The sequence below is a fragment of the Crinia signifera genome, chromosome 19 (assembly GCF_055691185.1).
Source record: "Crinia signifera chromosome 19, ASM5569118v1, whole genome shotgun sequence".
In the NCBI taxonomy this organism is placed as follows: Eukaryota; Metazoa; Chordata; class Amphibia; order Anura; family Myobatrachidae; genus Crinia; species Crinia signifera.
Window position 1 is genome coordinate 59,157,825 of NC_139226.1, and position 26,604 is coordinate 59,184,428.

The 26,604-nt window shown below is 44.8% G+C and overlaps 1 protein-coding gene across 7 annotated transcripts in view; it reads right to left on the minus strand.

Annotated features, from left to right (window-relative positions):
• BRSK1 (BR serine/threonine kinase 1) overlaps positions 1-26,604 on the minus strand; it is a 288,433-nt gene that overhangs the window by 40,717 nt on the left and 221,112 nt on the right. For all 7 annotated transcript variants that reach the window (XM_083162637.1, XM_083162636.1, XM_083162639.1 and 4 more), the window contains exon 10: positions 15,159-15,323. In XM_083162637.1, coding sequence (XP_083018763.1) covers positions 15,159-15,323 — 165 coding nt within the window. The remainder of the gene's footprint in view (positions 1-15,158; positions 15,324-26,604) is intronic.

Consider the following 26,604-nt stretch of genomic DNA (forward strand, 5'->3'; position numbering starts at 1 on the left):
GCTGTCACTCAGCAGAGCAGGGAGAGGGATGTGCAGTACTGCAGATCAGATTAATAAGAGAGCTCTTCGCTCCCGGCTCCCTGCTGTGCTGAGTGACAGCTGAGCCGGTGCTGCGTAGCAGTTCAGGGGGAGCCGAGCGTCATCTCAGCTGTTCAATAGCGACGCGTGTAGGCAGTACTAGCTAGGCACCAGCCTGCAGCTGTGGTGAGCATGCAGGCAAGCAAGCCGTTGCTCCTCCCCTCCCCCGGGCTCTCACAGAGCTGTCTCCTCTCCAGTCTCCACCATGACCCCCCCCCATCCCCACTTAAACACAGACGGCAGCTGCCCCCCCCCCCCCCCCCCACCCGTGCATTCTCCAGGAAATCTTTGGTCTCCTACTACATGACTGAAGAGAGGGGGACGTTGAAGAGGAGCCATGCCGCCCACGAAGATGGAGCAGCAAGCAGGGTGAGTGTGGGCTGGGGAGACATGGGTTTGGGAGGCTGAAGTTCTAGGGGCAGCAGGGTGCTGCGCAGTGGCTGGGGGCAGGGTGCCATGTGCCCCGGCCAGTGCATTAATGTAGCACTGCTGCACTGTGTGCATATATACTTCACAGCCGGGAAGGATGCTCCTGCTGCCAGGGACCAGGTCAGGCTGCAGCTACGTGATTGGACTGGGGCTGATTGCTGTGTTCTGCACATCACCTGGAGAGGCTGGAGCTTATACATGAGGGGAGTGTGTGGAATATGTATATTGGGCATAGCAGTGTGTGGAATATGTATATTGGGCATTGCGGTGTGTGGAATATGTATATTGGGCATAGCAGTGTGTGGAATATGTATATTGGGCATTTCGGTGTGTGGAATATGTATATTGGGCATAGCAGTGTGTGAAATATGTATATTGGGCATAGCAGTGTGTGAAATATGTATATTGGGCATTGCGGTGTGTGGAATATGTATATTGGGCATAGCGGTGTGTGGAATATGTATATTGGGCATAGCGGTGTGTGGAATATGTATATTGGGCATAGCGGTGTGTGGAATATGTATATTGGGCATAGCAGTGTGTGGAATATGTATATTGGGCATTGCGGTGTGTGGAATATGTATATTGGGCATAGCAGTGTGTGGAATATGTATATTGGGCATTGCGGTGTGTGGAATATGTATATTGGGCATTGCGGTGTGTGGAATATGTATATTGGGCATTTCGGTGTGTGGAATATGTATATTGGGCATAGCAGTGTGTGAAATATGTATATTGGGCATTGCGGTGTGTGGAATATGTATATTGGGCATAGCAGTGTGTGGAATATGTATATTGGGCATTGCGGTGTGTGGAATATGTATATTGGGCATTGCGGTGTGTGGAATATGTATATTGGGCATTGCGGTGTGTGGAATATGTATATTGGGCATTGCGGTGTGTGGAATATGTATATTGGGCATTGCGGTGTGTGGAATATGTATATTGGGCATTGGGGTGTGTGGAATATGTATATTGGGCATTTCGGTGTGTGGAATATGTATATTGGGCATCGCGGTGTGTGGCATATGTATATTGGGCATCGCGGTGTGTGGCATATGTATATTGGGCATTGCGGTGTGTGGCATATGTATATTGGGCATCGCGTGTGTGGCATATGTATATTGGGCATTGCGGTGTGTGGCAAATGTATATTGGGCATCGCGGTATGTGGCATATGTATATTGGGCATCGCGGTATGTGGCATATGTATAATGAGCATCAGGGTTTGTAGCATATGTATAATGCGCATATTCCACACACCGTGATGCGCATTATACATATGTCTTTACATTGTGTCATATTGTGAAAGGGGTCCTACGGTTAGTGGCATATAGTGTAAGGTGCATTATGGGGGGGGGGGGGGGGGGGGGGCGCCAGGGGGCGCCAGAAAGATTTTTGGCAGGGGGGAGCAAAATTTATAGTTACGCCACTGTGAAAGGGTCAACAAAGGTCTTAAATCCCGGCACTCTGACCCTGGTCAAAAACAGGGTCAGAATGCCGGGATTTAAGTCCTGTGTTGACCCTTTCACACCAAAGAAAAACCCGGGTTTTTCAGCAAATTCTCGGATCGAAAAGCTTTAACCTGGTAATTTGCTTCTGGTGTGAAAGGGGTATGAGTGAACCATGCAATGGAATATACTGTAATAATGATATCATACTACTGTATATACCTTTAGAGGTGGTAAGGAATAAAGGTCCTGATTCAGACCTGTTAGCAAGGCTGCAATTTTTGATGAACAAAACCATGCTGCACTGCAGTGGTATGGGTCATAGGGTCATCACTACGAAGGCCAACAAACATTAGGTCAACCACTAAAGGTTGACATGGCTTAGGTCATCGCATGAAATAGGTCGACATGGCTAAGGTCAACCGGTTTGGAAGGTCAACACAAGCATTATATCGACATTCAAAATGTCAACATGATTCTTTTGGTCTCAAATGTTGACATACTCGACATGGACACCGAGTGTACCGCTTGCGCTCGCCATGCTTCGGGCACGGTGCCTCGGTACGCTCTGCACACTATTCTATTCTACCTCCACGCCCTAGTGAATGGTAGGGCATGAAATACCGCCTGTCGGCACATGTGGGCTCAAAACAAGTGATAAAAATCATGTTGACCTTTTGACTGTCGACCTAGCCATTGTTGACCCAATGCTCATGTCAACCTTCCGACCCTGTCAACCTTAGCCATGTCGACATATTTCCTGTGTCGACCTAAGCCATATTGACCTTAAGTGGTAGACCCAATGCGGGTCAACCTAATGACCATATGGGGTGTTGTCATTTCTCCTTCTCCATTTCCCCAATGACAGCTGTCTCCCTTCACTCCCTGGGGACACATACTACAAGCTTCTCAATGGCAGGAGTCGCTGCAAGGAACCCTTCCAGGAACTCATCCGTTCTGGTTTTACCCATTCCCACTTATAATGACCCCTTTAGTTTTAGCAAGGCCCCTGAATGGCAATGGCCGCGATGACTATCTGCATACTAATAATGCGAAAGTCTCAGTGCTAACCTTACAGCTAATTATTTCTGCACTGAAGTATCAGATTTTTTCTTTATAAGTGATAAAATTAGCACCATGGTACCATCTATTTGGGAAACCAGTCTATTACCTTAAGGCAGTGGTTCCCAAACTGTGGGCCGTGGCACCCATCTGTGCCTCAAGGCACTTGGAGGGTGCCCTTGATTGGTGGTCTAGAATACTTAGCCTGTGACTCCTGAGCCACACCATGGAGGTTATTCTGATCGGAGCGGCCAAACGTGCGTACGTTCACTATTAACGTACGCTAGCCGTACGCGGCCGTTAGGGTTAAGTCCACCCACAAATCAGCCGCTTACGTACGGGCAGAAATAACGTAGAAGGGGAGTGGCGTACAAATGAGCGTACGGCAACGTACGCGGACGGCCCAGCCCTTGCACTCCGACAACAGGCGTACAACTGAGCGTACGGCGCCGTTTACGGACGTCTTTCGTCCGTCTTCCCACCGACTTCTTGCGGAGATCTGAGCGTACGCCAGCTTGCACGGACGGGTCCCTATTGTTTTCAATGGAAAACACAGCTTATGTCACCGCTCGTGAGAGTGAGCGTACGTCCCTGTACGCTGCCATACCCTTCACATATATGGACCTGCACATCTTGCCTTTCAACTACAATTCTGACAATTGATTAATTAATCTATTTGTTAATCTATTATTGTTTTCTATTAACTCAATTGTCTACCTTAATAAAGACCTAATAAAACAACATTTGAACCCTCATTACATGTATATTTGTTATGTTCTAATGTGGCATTTTAATCACTATCTATGTGTCCCCATATTGCTGTTACTTTTAAATCAAGTTATGTTGGTGTTTCTGTATATGTACTAAATTATGTCCATAATTACTTTGTCCACAATGTGTAACATGTATACCTACCCTGATGTTATGTGTGATGTTTTAATCTAACAACATTAAACATTCATGCATTTTCACTATGTGTTATTTTACTCAAAAACACACACATTCACACATCAATCATTACCCCTCACCTCAAATTACAAGTATAACTTACAGTACACATCTGTATGTACCTACCCTTACAAGCCCTCTAACATTTTTCTGATTAAAAACACAGGCAATTTCGAACTGTACATAAACTTTTATTTAGAACAAAAATAATAAGGGGGGGGGGATAAAAAAAAATTAAATGCGGGCCTCCAGAAGGCCAAACAGGATCTGGAGGTACAGGAGGGTGAGGACGATCTCCCGCATTAGGGCTGCCACCTCCTCCTGCTGCTGTTCAGTGTCTGTAATGAAGGGATAAAACAAAAAATTAATATATAACATACACAAATGTTTGTTGTATTTGTACATAATAAAAAGTTCAGAGTTATGTGTGAAGGACACATACATTTTGAAACTACATTGAAGATGGGTCTGCTGTAAACACAGTACTAAAAAATAATATGTTAACACACACATACTGTACATAGTAAATAACATTAATTAAATTACTCCTTCTTGAATGTATGTATGCTGAGACCCAATTGGTAGTTTGGTTTTGGGGGACTGTCCTCTAACCTCACAATTAGGCTGTGCTATTTAAGGGTTATGACATTGTTGTGGGTTAAGCACTCATTACTATTTTAAATTTAGGACATTGCTGTACAAATTATAGGCCTACAGCTATGTTTGTAAAGCATGCATCCACATGGCCTCACACACTATTAACAAAACAATCTCTACATTTATGTTGCACATCATGCTGGGAACTGGAGTTACCCAACACCTGGAGCCACATTACTACCACACCACTAATGTCGGATATCTCATTGGATGTACTGTTATGTCAATTATTCAAGGGGTGAGGCATGGCCACACTCAAAAAAACCACCAAGGGGACCCTTGTTCCTGGAGAAGGACAGGACACACCTCATGGTCGCCCTGCAGTGATATGTTGCAACTAATGTTGATGTTGGATACACATATGTGGTTGTTGTGATTGTTTATGTGAAGAAATGTGTAGGTAAACATTAGACACATTATTTACTTACGGCTACTTGAGCCATCCTGGTCGCCGCTGGTTGGCTGTGCGGTGGTTGGGGGGGTCAGGAGCAAGGGGGATGGGATGGGAATTTGGATAGAGGTAGTGGGTGTGAGTGGGGATTGGAGAGGTTTGGGGGTGGGTGGTGGAGAGGTGTAGGGGGGTTGGAAATGGGGTGGGGAGGGGGTGGGGGTAGGGGTGGGGGTGTGGGTGGGGGTAGGGGTGTGGGTGGGGGTTGGGGAGGGGGTGGGGGTGGGGGTTGGGGAGGGGGTGGGGGAAGGGGATGGGGAAATTGTGTGGGCCCCAGCTTGAGCCATTGTCTCGGCCTCCTCTTCCTCCTCCTCCTCTTCCTCCTCCTCCTCTTCCTCCTCCTCTTCTTCCTCCTCCTCTTCCTCCTTCTCCTCTTCCTCCTCCTCTTCTTCCTCCTCCTCTTCTTCCTCCTCCTCCTCTTCCTCCTCCTCTTCCTCCTCCTCGTCTGGCTGCTCCAGGGCTGCCTGCTCCTGGGCTGCCTGCTCCTGGGCTGCCTGGTCCCGGGCTGCCTGCTCCCGGGCTTCCATGCGTGCCCTTGCCCGTGCTGAAATGTTCATGTTGATGACATAGAAATCGAAGATTGGGTTGCATAAAAAAGGGGGAAAGAAAAATTCACATTAGTCATGCTCATAACCTTCCAAATTATCATTGCTGTTATATTTCAGACATTTATCATGCAAACTAATTGATATGCTACACCCAAAAACTGAGCAACTACTTAAACCCCCCCTATACACCCCCTATACACCCCATATACACCCCCTATACACCCCATATACACCCCCTATACACCCCCTATACACCCCATATACACCCCCTATACACCCCCTATACACCCCATATACACCCATATACACCCATATACACCCCCTATACACCCCTATACACCCCCTATACACCCCCTATACACCCATATACACCCCCATACTCAGGAACATATTTATAAAAAGTACAGAAAACATTTGCAAAAAAACGCAGACATACTAGTAATAAAAACTTACATCGGGCAATATGGCGGCGAAGTGTGCAGAGCAAAACTGGCTGCCGCCGGCGCAGGTCTGACCAGCGCCGCTCCACTTGCCCCAGGCTTCTGCGGACGCCGGTCGTGAAGTAGATTAGGCGGCGGGCAGCAGTATACGCCCGCCGCTTGTCCATATTACTCACATATGGGCCCCTGGGCCCCAGGTGACGGTCCATGACCTCAACCAAGGCCAACAACTCCTGGGTCGAAAACTGCCTAGCCCTGGTTGAAGTCATAGTGCCAATGGCGCAGTTAATAATTGCAGGTACATATATCACTTTTGGTGCTTGCTGATTGGTCTAAAAAATTGTTTGTTTGGTATTAACTTTATTAATCCTTCTTACATTAACAAACTGGATGCGAGTAGAAACTTTCGCGGACCGTTCCGATATACACAGACCAAAACCAACAGCAAGCATTCAATGTATAGAGAGGAACTGTATATACAGTGTGCGAAAAATAATACACGCAACCGTCTACCTTATAAATACGCTGCTTAAAGGGGGCACAATACACCGATTACCATGGAGAGCCGTACTGTATATACAGTGTGCGGAAAATAATACACGCAACCGTCTACCTTATAAATACGCTGCTTAAAGGGGGCACAATACACCGATTGCCATGGAGAGCCGTACTGTATATACAGTGTGCGGAAAATAATACACGCAACCGTCTACCTTATAAATACGCTGCTTAAAGGGGGCACAATACACCGATTACCATGGAGAGCCGTACTGTATATACAGTGTGCGGAAAATAATACACGCAACCGTCTACCTTATAAATACGCTGCTTAAAGGGGCACAATGCAACATGTTGGTGTATGACAATTTCATACTCATTACATATGTAAGGAAAGCATTATAACGTGATGTTTTGAAATGTGACTCACAAAGCATACACGAACTCCAACAGATACCAGCTGACAACACTCATCATTGGAATGACAGGTGCACACATTTCATGCTGCAGAACACAATGCTCCACAACCTGTGTATGTGCATATACAGGTGATTGATCAGGTGCGTGGAGACCTGCGTAATTTAAGCGGCAATTATCGGCGGGAAATATCGGCGTAAATGAGCAAATACATTGCGGGGAAAAATATACGCCCCCTTGTTCATGGCGGGAGATTAACATATAAATATTCAGTCAGATGCAGGCCACAATTGCTGCAAACATGTCTAGTTCAGACGATTCCGCAGCTGAGGACGCTCTCCAGAGAGCCAGAGCAGAATCCTTGCTGGAAAGGTTGAGGCAGAGGGAGCAGGAGAGGACAAGGAGGACCCAAGACCAAGCGGGCCCCTCAGTAACAGGCCCTGTTCAACCTCCACCAGCTCCACAAGGGCCAAGCAACCAGCCAGAACAAGAGGTTGCATCTCTCCAAACAGGTGTGACCCAGCAGGTGCATGGTGAGAGAACTGGGGCCACCAGAAAACAGGCTGCAACATCGAGGGTGAGGACTGAGCAGGATGCCACCACCAGAAAGAGAAACCCTGCATTTGTAGAGGCAGAATTAAGAATCTTAGTGCCCAGGGCACGCGAATGGATACAATTGGCAACCAGGAAGCCGGGTGCCAGTGCAAGGAGAAAGCTTTGGGACAAGATCACAGAGGAAGTGAACCAGGTGTCACCAGTGGTCAGAGATTGGCTAGCGGTGAAGAAAAGGTTAGTGTGTTTGTCAGGGCTATTTTTCAGCAGGCTCCAGCAGGAACTGAGGCCCTTATTCTAGTTCACTCAGTCAAAATATTTCTTAGAAGGACAAAACCATGTGCACTGCAGGTGAGGCAGGTGTTACTTGTGCAGAGATAATCAGATTTGGGTGGGGTTTTACACCTGCCTCACCTGCAGTGCACATGGTTTTGACCATCTAAGAAATATGTGGTCAGAAAGAGTGACCTAGAATAAGGGCCTCAGTTGCTGCTGGAGCCTGCTGAAAAATAGCCCTGGTGTTTGTCCCCCTGATAATGTCATATGTGTGTACATATGTTACATGTATGTTTTGAGAATAATAGAAAGGTGTGTTTGTAGATAGTGCTACACTTCAATGTCACATGTGAACACAACCATGTCTAATAACCCACATTGATATATGAAACATGCACCATTGGTGTGATGTGAGGTTATGGGCACAGTTCTGCTCATGTGAAGTATGTGATGGGACAACAGAAAGTGTGTTTTTGAAAGAGTTGTTGTAACATGTTCCATATGATGCTACTGAAACAAGAATGAGCAAACTGTGCACATGTAGCTGGTGAGAAACTACACATCCCAGTATGCCATCCCATAGTTAAATTACTCCATAATAACCACATTGTCAAGCTATGGTGGAATGTGTAGTTTCACAACAGGTGGAGGTGCATAATTTGGCCATGGATGATGTCATTTCTGCATAGTGATGTATGTATGTGCATTTAGTGGCCTAATGAATGTGATGAGACACTGAAATGCCTCCTAATGGAGACATGAATGTGTGTGTGGGACACATATGGCTAAAAAACATAAGATCACCCACACTAGGAAATGTCACGTAGCTAGGGGTACCACCTAGTCCCTTTAATTCCGGACACATATTAATTACACAGGTTCTGTGGCTGGCTGACTTTAAGACTCCACTTCACCTAATTTTAAACTGCCACAGAACCTGTGTAAGTAACATGTGTCCGGAATTAAAGGGACTAGGTGGTAACCCTACACGTAGCACAGTGGTGCACATATCTCATGGTGATATTTGTATTTTTAAACTTGTAGGTGGACTGACTTCAAAACGGCAATGAAGAGGAAGATGACTGACCGGTACAACCACAGCATGTCCACCGGGAGAGGTCCTATGCCCGATACTTTGGAGTATACCCCCCTGGAGCAGGACGCCTTGGACGTGATTGATGTGGGCGAGGTCAGGGGGATCTCCAATATGGACAGTGAGCTCCCGGCGGAGGTCTTTGATGCTGCTTTTGATGGTAAGTCACAGTAATGCATTGTATTTTGAAAGAGATTTTTTTGTGCGTATGTGATGGTGACATTTTTTTCAATTATTATCCTAGCAGAAGCAGAAACCCAGGATGTACCGGCAGCATCTTCCTCTGCAGAGCCACAGGTGGAGCGAGTGGTCCAGCCTCCACCAAGAAGACACCCCCAGCCCCAGCCACAGGAGACATGGGATGAGAGCGTGTTGGTGATGCTGGAGAGGATCGAGCAGCAAGGGGTGGATGCTGCGATCCGTCAACAGCAGGTGGCGGAATTTCTGGCGGAGTGGAAGGCCACAAACAGGCTGCAGTGTGAGGCCTTGAACCGCATTAATGACACTCTGGCGGCTGGCATGCTAAGCATTGGCCAACACCTCAGCCGCCAGAATGAACTTCTTGCGGAGCAGCTGACCACCGCCAGGTCCCTAAGGGACAATCCCCCATCTGCTGGCCCACCCCAAGCTGCTCCCCAACCTTCCACCTCTGCTAACCCTCCTGTGGCCACTAGGGGAAGACGCCGCAAGCCAGCTGACCCAAAGGCCCCTGTCCCCAAGGCCCCATCTAAAAGGGGGAAAAAAGGGCCCAAATAATGAGACCTGGTTTACTTCCTCTGTGGTTGGACCCCAAATGTTTAAATTGCACTGGACATCCACTTCCTGAGTTGGCCATCTATCCATTTGCGTGCCATGGGCATTAAAGTTCTTATTTTGACCTCTACAAATGCAGGATAAATTTTTGGTGGTGTGTATCTTGCTTAGTATTCACCCTGGTTGTTGCAGTATGTATTCTGGTGTCCCCATTTCTTTCACCATTGCATTTGCAGGGTAACACATGTTTGGAGATATGCAACCTCTTGTTCTGGCTGTTTTTTTATTTTTGTGTCTATTTGATTTGTTTATTTGATTTCTGACATTAAAGTGTTCACACTTTAAGCTGTGATGCTGAACAGCAAATAAATTTCTTTTACCAATTAAATCCAAATTGTTGTATGTGTAATTTCTTGTGTGAAACAAATACTAGATTTATGTGTACTTACTGACCAGGGTATTTTTGAACATTTGTTGAAGTGTGGTCGAAGTTTCCCATGTGTAACCCTCTCCATGGCCATTCCCATGTTCCTATCCAACTTTTCCCTGCTAATTAGTTTGTGTCAGCACATGTGCAGAGCAACTTAATAGGTGAGAAAGCAGTTTGTGTGCAAGTGAGGTAGCTCCTACAGTAGTAGGTAAAAGCAGGTCCAGAACAATGCTTTCCTCATGGAGAGGGTGAGGCAGACAAACAATGGTCAAAAGGTACATTTGTGTAGGAATGCATATGTGTCCTCCCTAAAAAAAGATGTGTGAATGGGCCAAACATGATAAAATTGCTTGTGAACAAACATGTATAAGTTTTTACATATATATGATTTGACAGTATCATAAGCAGATGTAGGAATCCTTTGTTAGAGAGATGTGAGTGCAATAATGTTATTGGTGGCATCTTACATCCAGAGTGTAGTAAAATCCAATTCATAGCAGATGAGATAGTGGTAGAGTTCTGTATTTTGGGTACTATACAAAGATTGTGTGCAAAATAGTGGTCATGGGCTTAAAACATTGCTGAAACATCCTTTGTAGGTGTTAGATGTGGTTTATGTTATTGTATCCTAAATACAAAACCTATGTTTGTATTAGAGTGAACACGTTGACACATGTCGACTTGTGTAGATTGAGTGTGCTACTGTGTAAAGTCTATGAAAGCACGTAGTGAATGTGTGTAACTGTTTAGCAAATAGCTACCTTAGCATATATAAGCAGGTCTTCAAAAGATTCTTACCTTAAATTAAACAAACCTTTAAATGTCGAGAAGTATAGAAAGATAAGCTTCCAATGTGTTTGAGTGCTGTGTGTGGCTTGCAGGTAGTGAAATCATGGTTTGGACTTAATAGACTGCAGCATTGCTTATTACATTCAGGTGTATGTGTTTGAGTAGGAATCAGCGTTAATTAGCAAACTCAGGCGCACGCTGGCATGCGGTATCTGTAGGGGTGGTTTGAGCTGGCGGTTGGCGGCCGCCTGTTTTGTGTCCGAAATGAACGGTGCCTTAGTCGATCGTGCGGTAGTAGCACCGCTCATTTTTGGTGCACACCCCCGTGTACGCCCATATTTACGCCCATTTTCCCTCATTATTTCGGCCGCTCCCCTCTTTACGCCCCTATGCCGCCCCCAATACCGTACACTCGCGTACAGGTTTTTTCGCACGTAGAGACCCGTCCGTAAGCGTTGGTGAGTGGTCGCGCCTGCGCATTGGCGAATGTACGCATGCGCAGATCATAAAAAATCCCGGGACGTACGCGTACGGCCCGGCCGCTCCAACCAGAATAAGGCCCCATATCATTGAACCTAAGGATGATATCTAAACGCAATTTCACAATAAGAAACTTTTGGCCTAGTGTTGCCGTGAAATAAATTCTGATGATTATCTAATGGTGCCGGGTTTTAAAAAAGTTTGGGAACCACTTAAGGGTTAAGTAAAAGTTATTAAAGTGATTAAAACCAAACATATCCCCATTTAAAATTCTTGTAGCAAGCTGCTATTAGAAGGCGACATAAATAGCCCAGACCAGCATTGGAGTATGCATTATTTAGGTGGTATTAACACTTGTCTTTGCCTCTGGTGATGGCAAGCACTAGCAAGCAACTTATTAATGGAAAGGTTGGCAGCAAACTTTGAATGATAAAATGTTGTGTAGTCCAGTGTGCGGTCTATTAAATTAATTTATTCCTTCTCCATCCTTTTTGAGTTTTGTAAATTTTGTATCTGACTTTACAATTCTAACACCTTGGGTGAAATTTAATAGGATGAGAGATTCAGAAAGTGAGAGATTTGGTAAGAAATCTCCAGGTTTTTTAAAGCGGCAATCATTTACACTGCTAAATCAAACTGGTTTTGCAGTGTAAATGATTGCCGATTTAAAAAAACCTGGAGATTTCTTACCAAAACTCTCACTTTCTGAATCTCTCATCCTATCAAATTTTATTAATGCAGTGCTGTTTAGTTTGAAACTTCTTGTTATGCAATTGTACGAGGGTCCTCCTTATATATCTAAGAATCTAGTATCAGACAATAGTACAGTATGCTGGGAACAAGCTACTGTACTAAATAATATTCCAGGCAGGACAGGGCCCACTGATAATATGTAAGTTCGTCCATGTCACCCAGAGGCAAGATAAACCTTGGTGGCCCCCCTGTAGATAGGTAGCTAGAGAGAGGGGTAGTGAGGGAGAGAGTGAGAAAGAGGAGGAAAAATGGAGAAAAATAGAGATAGATAATCTTGGAGAAAGAAGTAAGAGAGTGTCAGAGTGAGAGAGAAAGAATGTCATGGAGCAAGGGGAAGTCAGGAAAAGTGAGGAAATGAGAGAGGTGAGTGTCAGGGATAGAGACAGGGGTGAGATAGGGTGTCAGGAAGAGAGAGAGAACGAGTAAAGGAAAGAGAGGGGAGAGGAAGTGTTAGGGAGAGAGAGGGTATCAGGAAGAGAGAAAATAGAGAGAAAGAAGCTGTCAGGGAAAGTAAGGGAATGACAGAAAGAGAGGGGAGAGCGAGTGAGCGTCAGGACAGAGAGGGAGGAGAAAAGGTAGCAAAAAAGATGCTTTTATAATAGTTTAAGGTGACTAAAAATATAATAAAAAATAGAGAGAGGTGTTAGAGGGGGCGAGCAGAGGTGAGAGAGGGGGTTAGACAGAGAGAGAGAAGGGGATGCATTTTTGCACAATTCAGTCATTGGAAACTTGAATTTGCCTAAAAGTGGCCATTGACTACTCCAACTTCTCTCAGCAGCGTAGAGCCAGACGATCCCCTTGAGCCTCCCGGGACCTTTCTTTTGCATGTGATATATTGCATGCGATCCCAGCAAGTGCTGCTGGAGGTGGTCTGATCTGACAGATCTTATGTGTAGCACTTGCTATCTAGGGGCTATGATCCGATGCGCATGGGGCCGTGCATCGGATCAGAGCAGTGTAAAAAACATGAGATTTTCTTGGCCCGATGCATCGGAATTAGGTGAAATCGGGCAAAATTGCAGTAGTGTATGGCCGTATAACTAATCATTCTTCATTGAGTCCCAAGGTTTTATAGAGTGTAAAGCTGGGCACACATCTATAGATATATCTGCAGATGGCTCAGGAAGTTGTGCTGCCAATCACCGCAGGCTTGTGCAGCAAGTATACGAATCTGCGCACACACATAGCACTATAGCTTTAGATATATCAGCCATCGGATGTGCTACACAGGTGATGCAAGATGTCTGTCAAAATCTGAAATACTCGTTTCGACCGTATTACTGTCGACCATGTTCCCACCGATCTTTTGCTTGCAACGATCTTTTATCAATGTCGATCTAGACGCTGCTGACCATTTTTAGGCATCTAACTAGACACGCTCGACCAACAGTGGTCAACCACGTGATTGTAGACCTAGACATCGTCGATCCATTGACCGGATATGGGTAAAACCATGTTGCAGTGTAGGTTGGGGAAATGTAAAATGTTCTTTGAGATTTACATTTGTTAGGGGCATGTCCTGGCTCATATCTAAATTTTAGTGTAAAAACAAAGAATTTCCAGTATTTGCGGTCTACATTAAATAGCAGCCAATATGATACCCATGCTTACCTAAAAGATAAAGTTATCCTCTCCATGCCTGGACAGGAGAAACAGGTGGTCCGCGGGGTTGGGCCTATTATGTCATTAGGCTCCACCTCCTCATGAGGAAATTGCATTGATTGGAGCACAGTTGCATAGGGGCGGGTTACAATGACACAAATAGCGTAGTATTGCATCATTAGGCCCTACCCTCTCCAAAAGGAACTCAGTTTTACTCTATCTCTACATTCTACGCACTTTGCGAGGGGTGCTCACTCTTCTGGGGCTGTGGGGGACTACCCAATAAAAGGGTGTCTTCCGAATGATCTGGAAGAGTAGGCAAATTAGATGTATCCCGCATGCAAAAACAAAATTGGATCTATTTGCACCCATTGTATTACAACATGGTTTGTTCCACATGCAACGGTGTTCTTTTATTTTCTCACATTTAGAAGGGGTACCCTATAATTCCCTTTCATGTTCTTCATTGCGTGTATCTATTAGCAATGTGCCATGTTCGTCCTCCTGGAACATGCGCACACTGTAATGACTTACTGACCCAGGGTGTGGGTTGGCTGGTACTGTACATCACCTTGCCACACTAGCTGCTGTCTTAGAGGCACTCCAAGCAGCAGCACAGCTCCCATGGAGGAGAAGACCCAACATCTTTCCCCACAGAGTGTGGGAGTTGTGAGCCAGAGGAAAGGGCACCATGCAGTAGAAGGCATGTACGGCTGGTACCATTCCCAGATCCTTCTCTGTTACGGCTGCCAGGCACTGCAGGATCATGTCACACTGCAGCACCTGGCTGCCAGTCACTGTGGAGGAGCTGGCATTTTAGAGTCACCACCTAGAAGGGTGACCGCTGGGTGTGTTCCGCACCCTCTTATGATGCCTCAGGTGATGACCAACCTTTTCCATTCAATATTCCACCAAAGAGTCGTTGAGGGCAGCAGACAATGTGCACAGTGTAGGATCTCAGCTCACAAAAGATAATGAAGAGTGGTTACCCATAATGCATTATTATTTGAAAGGCGCAAAGTATCCCTGGCTTGTTCATGTATTATTATATATAAGTTCTATGCTCTACTGTGTCTTTATCTATTACCAGTACTCTCAAATCCCATATAAAAGCACAGAACCCTTTACTCATTGATAGCATTTTATTACACCAGCTACAGAAGGTCAACCAACAACCTTCTATTATTGTGACCCCTATTCTTCATATTCTTTCATTCCAATATTCCCTTTGAGAATTCAGCCTGCTCTTATGTCTGTTCCTCAGATCATTCACAGCTGCAGTATTGTAACCCACAAGATTAACCCACATCTTGTTGCACAGGATAATCCTGCACAAACCAACGTCATGCTCAGCATCATCTTACGTAACTCAGCTGTTTCATTTGTTTTCTATTACAAGCACATTCATTTCCTCCCCGCACAATGCACATGTGCCCTACCCCATCAATACTCACTCTTCATTCTGCAACTCTTGTTTTAATTTGGTTTTATCCCTGAAGCAGCCCAAGGAATGCATGCTGTCCAGGACATCTGGGTCAAACTCACTCACTGAGTGAATCCTTCTGATGGATACTTTTCGTGGAGTGGGCTGTTCGGGCTCAGGCTCATTTTTACCACCCCTGAAGAAAAAAAGGGGACAAATTATTAAATTACAGTAACATGATTTGTCGGTTACAAAAATCACCACATACACAGCACACCTCTGTAACTTTCTACCTTTTAAATATCCTACAGTATATATTGATGTATATTATTTGTTTTTAGGTTGGTCTGGATTTCCAGTCTTTGGCACCAGCCAATCAGCTCGTAACTGTCATGTTACATGTTGTGTTTGAAAAAAGATAATCTAGAGCTGATTGGTCTGTTCTTTATCTCTCTCCATTGTATCACTCTCCAATGCTTCGTATGTTTGTACCACTCTCATTCAACGCTCAAACTATTGCTTTGTAGACAGTTTTATGTTTCTACCCAGTGTACTTGGTAGAAATACTTTTCACAAAGTCTGACATCAAATTAACTTAAGACTCCTGATAAGTAACATTAAGAAAAGGAGTTAAGCCAGTGGTTCCTAAACTATGTGTCGTGGCACCCTGGGGTGCATCAGGACACTTGCAGGGGTGCTGTGGGTTGGTCCAGGAACAATTCAAATTAACTATGGTCAATGCAATTGGCAAAACCAGAGTTTGTGGCTGCCAATCATAAATTATGTGGACAAACAGAAACAAATATTGTCACTTGCTACAAAATAAAACCTAAAGATGCATATGAACACAAACATATAAACACAACTTATTTCATTTATGTTTATTTTCCAATAAGAACTTGTTGGCCTTGGGGTGCTATGGATAAAATTCTGTTACTATAGGGAGCCTTGTTTCTAAAAGTTTTGGAACCACCGGCCTAGGAATAATGTACACAATGATCAGGAAGTTCAGACTAGAAGCATGCAAGCTACAGCTACAGTACTACCAGGGGTTTATTAACCCCTTCAGTGGTAAATTTTTAGTTGTCACACCTGCCAGGGTGGGATTTTGTATGATTAGCCGATGGAGTGCAGTGATGGCTTGTACCTTTCGGCAGGAGGGGGGCTGCCAAAATCGCCATTCCTCTCGGTCCCCGCCTCAGGCGCTGTGTTCCTGGTGCCTGTACTGTGATGACAGACGCTGGGACTGGCACATGTGCAGTAGAAACCACTGTATTGTGCATGTGGCCAGATTCTATGGCCTGCTTCAGCAACAGCCCATAGAAGGGGAATCACGGTCCCGGCGCCTGTATAATACAGATGACAGGCATCGGGAATCCCCAGGTTTTAGGAGCTTACGCTCAGCAACCCATAGAGAAGCGTCTAGGGGGAGATGAGCACTAGACATACCCCGGAAATCGTCCAGTGCGGCCAGTGTTTACAGTGCAGCTGGCCCTGGACTATTTTCAGGCATACTACTGAAGTGGTTAGGAGAGGAGGGGGCTCCATGTGGCCGCAGCATAGTAGACTAAAGGGCTAAAGGAAAATGTAGAAATTCTGGGCATAAGTTGCTGAGGAGAGTTTAAAAACTGGTGATAATTAAAATAACTAAGGTTTCTACAGGAGAGTTTGGGATAGAGTGTCAGGGAAAAGGGTGTTTATTTGAGGAAAGATTCCCGGTGATCAGGAGGATAAAGAAGATCACATTGAGTTCCTGGGATTTACATACTGGTATATACAGTGTTCACTGCGGGCTAGGTGAGTTACTCAGGATCCCTATTTCCATAGCACGGGGTTGGTTGGTACTAGCCATGCCATTGGTACCCTATTGTCACACCACCTTTTCTCTTTGTCAGTAGGTACAGTCAGTAGGAGTGGAAGATGCCACAGGTGTAGGCTAGTTTGTTATGCACGTGAGTATGCACTAGAAAAGACAAATTAAAGGGTCTTAAATGATACTGTACAAATGTTATATGGTTGAGGTTTGCTGGATATCTATAGTGTGCATAATCAGAGTGAAATGTATACAAAAATGTGGGATGGATCTGAATTTGGTGACATATTACCAGCTTGTAGAAGTAGAAGAATTACTAGCTTGTGAAGATGAGACTGTAATAGTTAAGGTCTTATTTGATGCCAGTTTTGGACGGAAGAATGGAAAAACCTCATGAGTATTGAATAGAGGGGAGCAGAGTACTGAGGAGAAATATGGATGAAGGGTTGTGATAGTGTGATATTCCAGCCTTTGGCTGAGCTGCAGGGGTTAAGAGAGATTGGAAAATTTCCGAAAGGTCAGCTGATTCTTGGTGAGGGTGAGGGGATGTGTTAGGCTGGAGGACAAAGGTACTCTAGGGAGTTTGTATGGCCACCAGCAATTCCAGCTCTCTGCACAGGCAAGGTGAGGATTTTAGGACAGGAAAAAAGCCTTAGAAGCAGTGGACAGTTGGGCAGTCTGAGGTGAGAGCTGAAGGAGAATGGAGACGGGCTAGTTTCCAATGAGGAGAGCCCAGGCTGGGGTTGTGGAGGACAAGCTGAATGATAATCCACAGCCCCTAGCCATATGAAGGAGGACAGCAGCATGTGGGAGCAACAGGTGACAGACGCAGCAGCATGGGGGGATCCCCACCTTCAGGGGTACCCTAAGAGTAGGACAGGGGGTGTTAGTCTTGGGAAAGGATGGCATAGTGGAAAGGAAACCACACGAGGAGGAAGGGATAGGGAAGAGAAAACACATTGAAACTAGTCTCAGAGTGCAACATTTTGTATACACCAGCGTTGTCCAGGGGTGTCATAATATGAAAGGGATTTGATGTTAGAATATGATGGACCAAGGCAAACCAGCAAATTACAATGCAGAGTCAAAGAAACATGGACCGAATTCAGAGTTGTACTGTACATAAACCTGCTGTTTACTCCATACCTCCCAACTGTCCTGATTTTTGCGGGAAAGTCCTGTTATTTGGGGACTGTCGGCTGTCCCACCCGCGGACAGCAGTTTCCTGCGGTGGGGTGGGGGGGACAGCTGGGAGTCCCCATGTCACTCACTTCTCTGCTTTGTGAACAGCTGCTGAGTGCACTGCATGCAAAGAAGCAATGGTGGTGAAATAAGTGTCTGTCACTGAGGGGTAGATGTATGAAGCAGTGATAAAGGAAGTGATAAAGTGCCTGATACTTTATCAACGGCCAATCATTTCCTGACTGTTAAGTGAAGGCTGGGTTTAAAAAAAGGACAGTTAGGAGCTGATTGGCCGGTGATAAAGTACCAGGCACTTTATCACTACTCCTCCCTTATCACTGCTTCATACATACTCTTCTCACGCTTTCCGACCTTTTCACACTGTATCGTGCATTGTATACACTTATTCATTTTAAAGGTGTTTAATAGAATTACTTAGTTCAGAACAATTAACTGCAATTATAAAATGAGTATGGGGTCCGCCAGCAGACAGTTGTGTACTGGATAAGATAGATCATACAATAAATCCTAAACAAATACATTCTTACACAGCGCTAGCAGTGTATGAATGTGGCACATACAGTATGAATAAAAATTCCTGCCCTGTAAATTGTGCGTTTTACATTTTTATGCTCAAGGCATTATAAAAACAATGACTTTCCAGTGTCACAATTCGCTGACACAGGAATCTAACAATAAATTACTTAAGAGTCTAATAAAAAAAACACCTTTCTGACGGATTTGTGAATTTTCTGTGTGCTGCCTGCATGCAAATGTTCCTTTCCATTAAACACATACTGTATATGCTTTATTATATGCATGTGCAATGGTTTCATTGCGTTTCCTTAGTAGATATTTTGTAACCTGCAACAACATTGATTTTGCTTTTATGCTTTCACCAAGATACATGATCACAAAACAATGATTCTGATATGGTGAAAATGTAATAAAACACTTAAATGTGATGAACTTAATTGATGCCTTCAGGATCATTCATTAAATATAAAAAGCTGTTGTACCCGAATCAAAGTAAGCAGTAAAACAAGGGGCCAAATGTAATATGGTGTGAGAATCAGAAAATGAGAGATTTGGGGGGAGTTTTTCCGTTTTTTTTTTTAAAGCGGCAATTATTTACACTAAAAAAAAAAAAACAGATTGATTTTGCCATGTAAATGATTGCCGCTTTAAAAATAATGGGAAAACTATCCCAAAATATCACTTCCTGATTCTTACACCCTATTACATTTGGCCCTAGGTTTGTTCATATTACCGTTTAGCATACTTTCCAACTGTCCCGTTTTTAGCGAGACCATCCCGGTATATTGGGGCGGTCCCATCAGTGTTCAGCGGTGCGGGGGTGGGGCAGTTGAAAGTCCCCCAGCCTCAGTATTGCAGAAGGGTGGAAAACTGTGGCTCGCGCGGAGATAACATATGTTCGCAGGTATGGTGTATGTTGGATGTAATGATACAATTCATGTGAAGTCTGTACAAAATTTACCCCAAAACTGGAGTATTGAATGATTATAACCCGGCTGTATCAGTCCTACGTCACCCTGTATAATTCTATGGGTGTTTCCGTGTCTGCTGTATTATTACAGGGGTGCCCTGTCTACCGTATAATTATTGAGGTGTTGCCTTCCTTCTCTGCCTTACAATTCAAGGGGTGCTGCCTGCCCTGTCTGCCGTATAATTACAGGAGTGCCCTGACTGCCATTTTATTGCAGGGGTGCTACCCGTCCTGTCTGCAAGATAATTAAGGCCCAAGGACAATTCCTATCTTGCACTTCATTTCTTTGCAATATGTGGTCTTTGGAGATTTTTTTTGCCATCGTTTTTACAACTGCCATCCTGTCTGCCACTGCAGTGCCACTCCTAGATGTGCCACGTGTTTGTGCCACCCACTGCTGTCGCTTAGCTTAGTCATCCGGCTACCTTGGTGCGACATTTTGTACTAAAAACAATATAATGAGGTGCTCAGAATAGATTGGAAATGAGTGGAAATTAATGTTTTTGAGGTCAGTTTTTATGATATTTAAGAAAAAAAAAAAACAGAACCAAAATCAATTGGCTAAACCAATTCAGATACAAAACACGGAGGAGATCCTGATCCAAATCCTAAACACAACACACAAGATATTATTCAACATCTACAACATTGGGCATGGTTTTATGCTTCAACAAGTCAAAGTTCTGTAAGAGTAAAGGACGGCAGTGAATTACTCCTGTGCTATAATTTAGCCATGTTTTCCAGTAATACTTTACAGTCTCTGCATTTGAAAAAAAAATGCTAATAACAGCAATTTGCTGACAGCAGAAGACGGATGCTGGCAATCTCTATTAACTCTTTTGAATCCAAATATGTTCAGAAGCAGTTGGCCAATAAGAAAAGCTCTGCAGTCATAAACTCCTGGGTCAGTGATGACTGGCAAATAATTACACGGCATGACTGCACGGTTAGCAATACCACTCAAAGTGTTCCATTCTGTAATAATTACACACCTCACTCAGAGAGTGTCTTATTGTAGCAATAACTCGCTGAGAAACAGATGAAGTCGTTATTGGGAAATAATAAAACAAGATGGTCAGAATGAGCCATTTATTCCAGCTTTATAAGTCAGGCCTTAAATCAGGATGCAAAACTAGAGTTCAATACAGCCATTTAATGCTTCAGTCCAGTAAAGCACTCTTCCACACAAAACGCTTATTGTTCCTATAAATATTCTGGCCTTTTCATGCAGCTATAAATTACAGCACTTCCCCATTGTTCCTTACTGCCCAAAAAGGGTTCTGAAGATGTAGCAAGATTTTTAGGCAATGCAGAAAAATATTCCATTTCTGGAGACAAATTCTCGGCCCTTCTTAACAGTATGGTAAAATCATAAAATGTCCGTCCTGCACTGTCTCTCCACAACTTCCATACAGTGATTGTCTGTACGCACTCTGATTGGTGGCTAGATTCAGCATTCTACCAGTGAGCATGCTGACAGCCAATCACTGTCTGGCTGCAGGCTGGAAGACAGGTAGAGAATGCTGTCTCAATGCTCTAATTGGGTGAGCACCACCTGTTCCTGCTCTTAGGCCCCTAGAATTGTGGAGCCCTGGCCAGCTGCCCAATTTGCCTGTACATTAATATGGCTCTGATTTGGGATAGGAAGGCCATGGAAACAGCCTGGCAGAAGCTATGACTAAGCCTTTATAATATGTCACATATGTCCTGGACTATGCATCTTCACATATATCTCCAATATATGGTATTTGACTAAAGGGGTGTACACACACGGGCTTCCACACTGATCCAATATTGGTGGCCACCAGAACCCTGTGTGTGGTCAGCATCGGCCAGGGCGGAGGGAGGGATGGCGGGAGGACGGCGTGCGGAGGGAGCATCATGGAACGGCTATCGATATGGGAGATCGAAGTAGAAATAGACTCTCCTGCCAATGCGGAGCCGCACATTGGGATCAAATCTGCATTGAATGCAACTAACACTGCGCTATTCAGGGTCATTTGCTATTCGATTTGGACTATATAGTCAAAATCAAATTGAAAATGACACCAAATCGCACAGTGTCCCTTATTCAGGCTAACTTGCAAGTCTGTGAATTTCACAGGCTTGTGAGTCCACCAATCGCCTTGCATACTCATCCATTCACAGCCTTGCATGCGGGCACAAAATCATTCGATGTTCGCAGAGCGTGGAATGATTTTTCAAACGCTTGCAAATGTAAGACACCTCTTTGATGTCTTACATATGCGAGTGCCTGTACGGGAAGCGGGCGGGCAGCTGACATTCGCTGTAAGATGTAAGCCTCCCTGTCTGCCCCAGAATTTGTGGGGGAGGGCTCCAGGGGCACAGGCAGCAGAGGCTGCCCCCCGGGAGGGGCAGGGGTAGGGAGCCGGGGCAGGGGTAGTGAGCCGCTCCTCTGGTCTCGCACGTAACAAGCCAGGACCAGAGTGAAGTGAATAAATGAATATTAATGAGCGGCTCCCGGCTCCCTGCTGGCGAATGTGTAAAAAAAAAAATTGTTTAAAAAAATACAAATATATTCATGTGCTGCAAGCACATGAATAAAAATAGCATGGCCCTTCACAGAAAAAAATCAGATTTTTTGACACCAAAAAAAACAAAAAACGCTTTTTTTAAAAGATCGCATTCCAGTTCACCTAAAAAAGATGACGAATGTAAAACGGAGAATCATGGCTAAAATCAATGGAGAAAGCAGTTCTCCATTTGAGCATTGAATACACTCTCGGCGAATCCCAGTGAAAACCCCATTGAAATACACCAGCGAATTGCAGCGAGCATGAAACGGAGAACTGGCCGGCATTCACTAGTCGCTTTCGGCGACCAGTGAACATTGAATAGGGTGAATCAGATTTTCAGTGAAAAAAAATTCACCGCAAGGAGTGAAAACAGCCCGATTTGCCAAAAAAAAAACGGTGAATCGGGAGCATTGAATACTATGCTGTATCCTTTCAAATACAATGCTAATACAGCTCTGTAAATGTGGCAGAAAGGCATATACCAGACAATGGCCCTTATTCTGATCGGTGCGGATATTCCCGCATTCTTACGGAGCGGTCCGCACGCCACGGTGTTCTGCCGCGTGCGGCCATCGTCCGTAGAAACGCCCACGGGTCCTCCGCATTCGGACGGACTCACTCTTTAAGAACAGGGCGTGTTTACGGACGACATACAAACCATGCGTGTGCGGGAGAAACACTCCGATTCTGCACGGTATTACAGAGTATTACAGAGTATGCTCGGGAATACCGCATCCGAACGGGAGCCAAGCGGTGCTACCGCACGTAAGCGGAGTATTTACGCCAAACAACCCACTATTATGTATCTTCTGCAATACATCACATGACCCACTTATTCAATTACCTATCCTCATAAAAAACTGCTTATTTGGAATTGGAATCAATTAGATGCCAATATATCCTTACAAGCATGCCTAACACATGCATTGCACACATTAACCCTTACAGCAATTTAAGTGCAATGGTTTGTATTAGACCCTGTGTAAAAGATTATAAACAATCTACACATATACTGTTTAATGTGCAAATAAAACCAACAACTGTGAACTTGCATAAACCATTTATTATAATACAAAATTAACATTTAAATAAAAAAATATAAAATAATAAATTAGATCAGGAGATCTCTGAGGTCCTGCAGATCGGCTAGTAATAGCCTCAAATGGTGCTCCGCCCGCAGGAGGGCCCCACGAACCCCCTCATCTGCCGGTGTGGTGTCATCTGTGGGCATGTCAAAGGGGCAAAAATTAGTCATGTTATTCATGCATACATTTCACATACTGCGACATAAATTGCACAAATGCTAGGTGACATGTGTGTGTATATATATATATATATATATATCTATCTATGTAGAGAGATAGAGACACACATAGATAAATAGATATGACACATACATATATACATACATGCAAACTTATTTACTACATACTGTCTTTTTTTCCCTCTACCCTTTACTCTGCAGAAGACATAACACTCATAGTGTTTCTTCTCAGTCACAACCCACCCATGACTAACCAATGACAAGCATGTCATGGCCTCCGTCAATAAGAACTTGTCACAATCTGCTCAGTCTAAGTTCAGTGATGGTTCGTGGCATGGGAGTTATGCAAATGTCAGGAATGCACAGTACACATCCTCAAAATCATAATTCTGTCTAAACCAACCTACAATTCTGTGACGGCAAAAAAACAATCGGAACTACAGGGGGTGTTTAGGTAGAGGAGGCTCCTGGGACACTGGCAACTTGTGACTCCATTCCAAGGTAGGCCGGGCCATACTCCATTTATAGCATACATCCTAGAGTTTATAAATAACATTCCCCAACAATATAGATTCCACTATTTGATGGGTCATAATCTACGCTTGCAGCAGGTGAATTTAATCCACAAATGATCCACTCATCCCTTTACTCCAGGATCCTGTTTAACTACAACGGTTATGTGGCAGTCAAAATGGAGCTCCAACCCATCCCACAAACCTGTGTAATTGAGAGGTGTCCTGGATGAAAGGGATGCCTTGGACACCCCATCTAACCCGTACCTGTATCTGTAGCTACCCACTTTGGGGTCTATATGAATAGTATTGGAACAAAATTTTTAATCAACAGTGCTACATAACAAATACCAGTACAACTACTTCATGAATGATGCATTATGTAAACATACCGATCTCATGGGACTCCGGGGCCTGGCACGCCTCCTCCCCCTCGGAATCGGAATCCTCTGGGGCAACCGTGGCCTCCTCAGCCCCCTCCTCCGCAAGCTCCTCCGCCACCATGACCTCGTCCACCTCCTCCGCCACAACCACCTCCTCCACCACCACCACCTCCTCCTCCACCTCCTCCTCCACCACCACCACCACCTCCTCCTCCACCTCCTCCTCCGCCACCAACACCTCCTCCTCTGCCACCAACTCCTCTTCCACCTCCTCCACCACCACCTCCTCAGGCACCTCCTCCTCCTCCACCACCTCCTCCACCATCTCCTCCACCATCTCCTCCACTTGCTCCTCCAACATTTCCTCCTCCTCCACTTCCTCCTCCTCCACCCTTGCCGCCACCTCCTCCTCAGGGTCTTGGGCCTCCTCCTGGGCCAGGGCTGCCTCGGCCTCTTCACGGGCCTGTCGGGCTCGGGCTCGTGCTGTGTGGTAGAAAAAAAAAACATGGTCAATGTCGGGTCATTGGGGCACATGTATTAATCCATAACAAGACATACATGGAAGGGTGATAATGATGGCAAACGATGCAGGAAAGTAGGTCCTTACTGTTAATGGACTCCAAAATGTGACATTTAAATTATTATGTGATTGTTAGTAATTTGTTCAAACAATACAACCCTGGCATTTATCAATGTGTAACACATATTACATCTGGCACATTGTATGCATCAGAATCCTCAATGCTATGTCATTACATATAAAAGCCACATGAATGCATGTTAACCAGGAAGAAGCACACATAACAGTCTATGGACTTTTAAACCCATGGACACCCACTTATCATGAGACACATTTTATTGTTTATATATGCTATGTTGTAAGTGCGAAATTTCATAGCTAAAATACTCACAATCAGCAATTTCGCCCCTGATTTGCTGTAACAGCTGGGGCTGGCGCCTGCGGAGGTCCGACCACCGCCGCTCGAGCTGCCCGATGGACCTCCGCACCCGAGTGCGGGCGTAAATACGGCGCCCTGCCGCAGCATAGGCCCTCCGCTTATGGCGGTTACTGATAAAGGGCCCCGCACGGCCCAGCCTTGTCTCCATGACGGAGACCAGAACCCTCAGCTCCGCATGTGAAAAGGGGTCTGCCCTTCTTGTCTCCGCCATGTTAACAATGGCATCTATCAACCAATCAGGTGGTGGCATTGGTTTATCACAGTTATTTGTGTTAATAACTTTATTGTTCATCTTTACATGAACAGCGTCTCTGCGCCAACACAAATGGTGACAAATTCGCATGCCTTCAAAACAGTAGTGCTGATGTATGGCAATGAACAAATCTGATATATATAAAACACAGTGTGTATGCACTTAGCAAATCCAATGACGCCTCGCTCCGCCAAGCAACGCGTGCTATAGCTTAGCAACGCATAGCTGTACTTAGCATTACTTACTCTATGCATCTATGTGTATGCGTACATTTATGTTTAAAAGACACATACACATACTTGCAGGTATCCTGAGTCCAGCATTATACACCAGCGCTGGCTGCCTGGCTGCCTGCCTGGGTGCCTGCCTGCCTGCCTGCCTGCCTGCCTGCTCCTTGAAATGTTTAAACATGTTAATAAATTCAAATATCATATATATATATATATATATATATATCTGCAAACAAATCATACATCAACACAGGAAAAAATCCCCAACACATTAGAGAATAAATCAATGTACTCACCAGTCATCAGGGATAGTATCAACTACAATAATGAAGATATAACAAACACATAAGATCCCTTGTAGAAGGTATAATAATGAGCACCTATATTGTACTTCCCCCAAAACTAAGCACATATGATAAATATCTACTATTTCTTTGCCATTAGGAGGGCAGGCTGGATAATTGTCGTTTGGTAACACTGACAACTACCACACTGTACTTATTTGAAGGGGTGATTTTTACAAGAATTGGTGTGTTCTGGTCAACTAGATAAAATGTACCTGAAGTATCTTTGCGCCACAGAGTCCCGCAGCTGGTATCCCCTCCGGCATTCAGGGGCGCGGGATGGGCGCATGGGCGGATCTTGCGGCTCAGATGGTACCTCCCACTCATCAAAGGGTATCTCACGCCGCACAGCAATGTTGTGCAAAAATATACACAGGCCCACGATCCTCGACACCATTTGAGGCGCATACTGTAAGTCACCACCAGTGCGGTGGAGCACTCTAAATCGACCCTTTAAAAGGCCAATTGAGCGCTCCACCACTTGCCTGGTGGC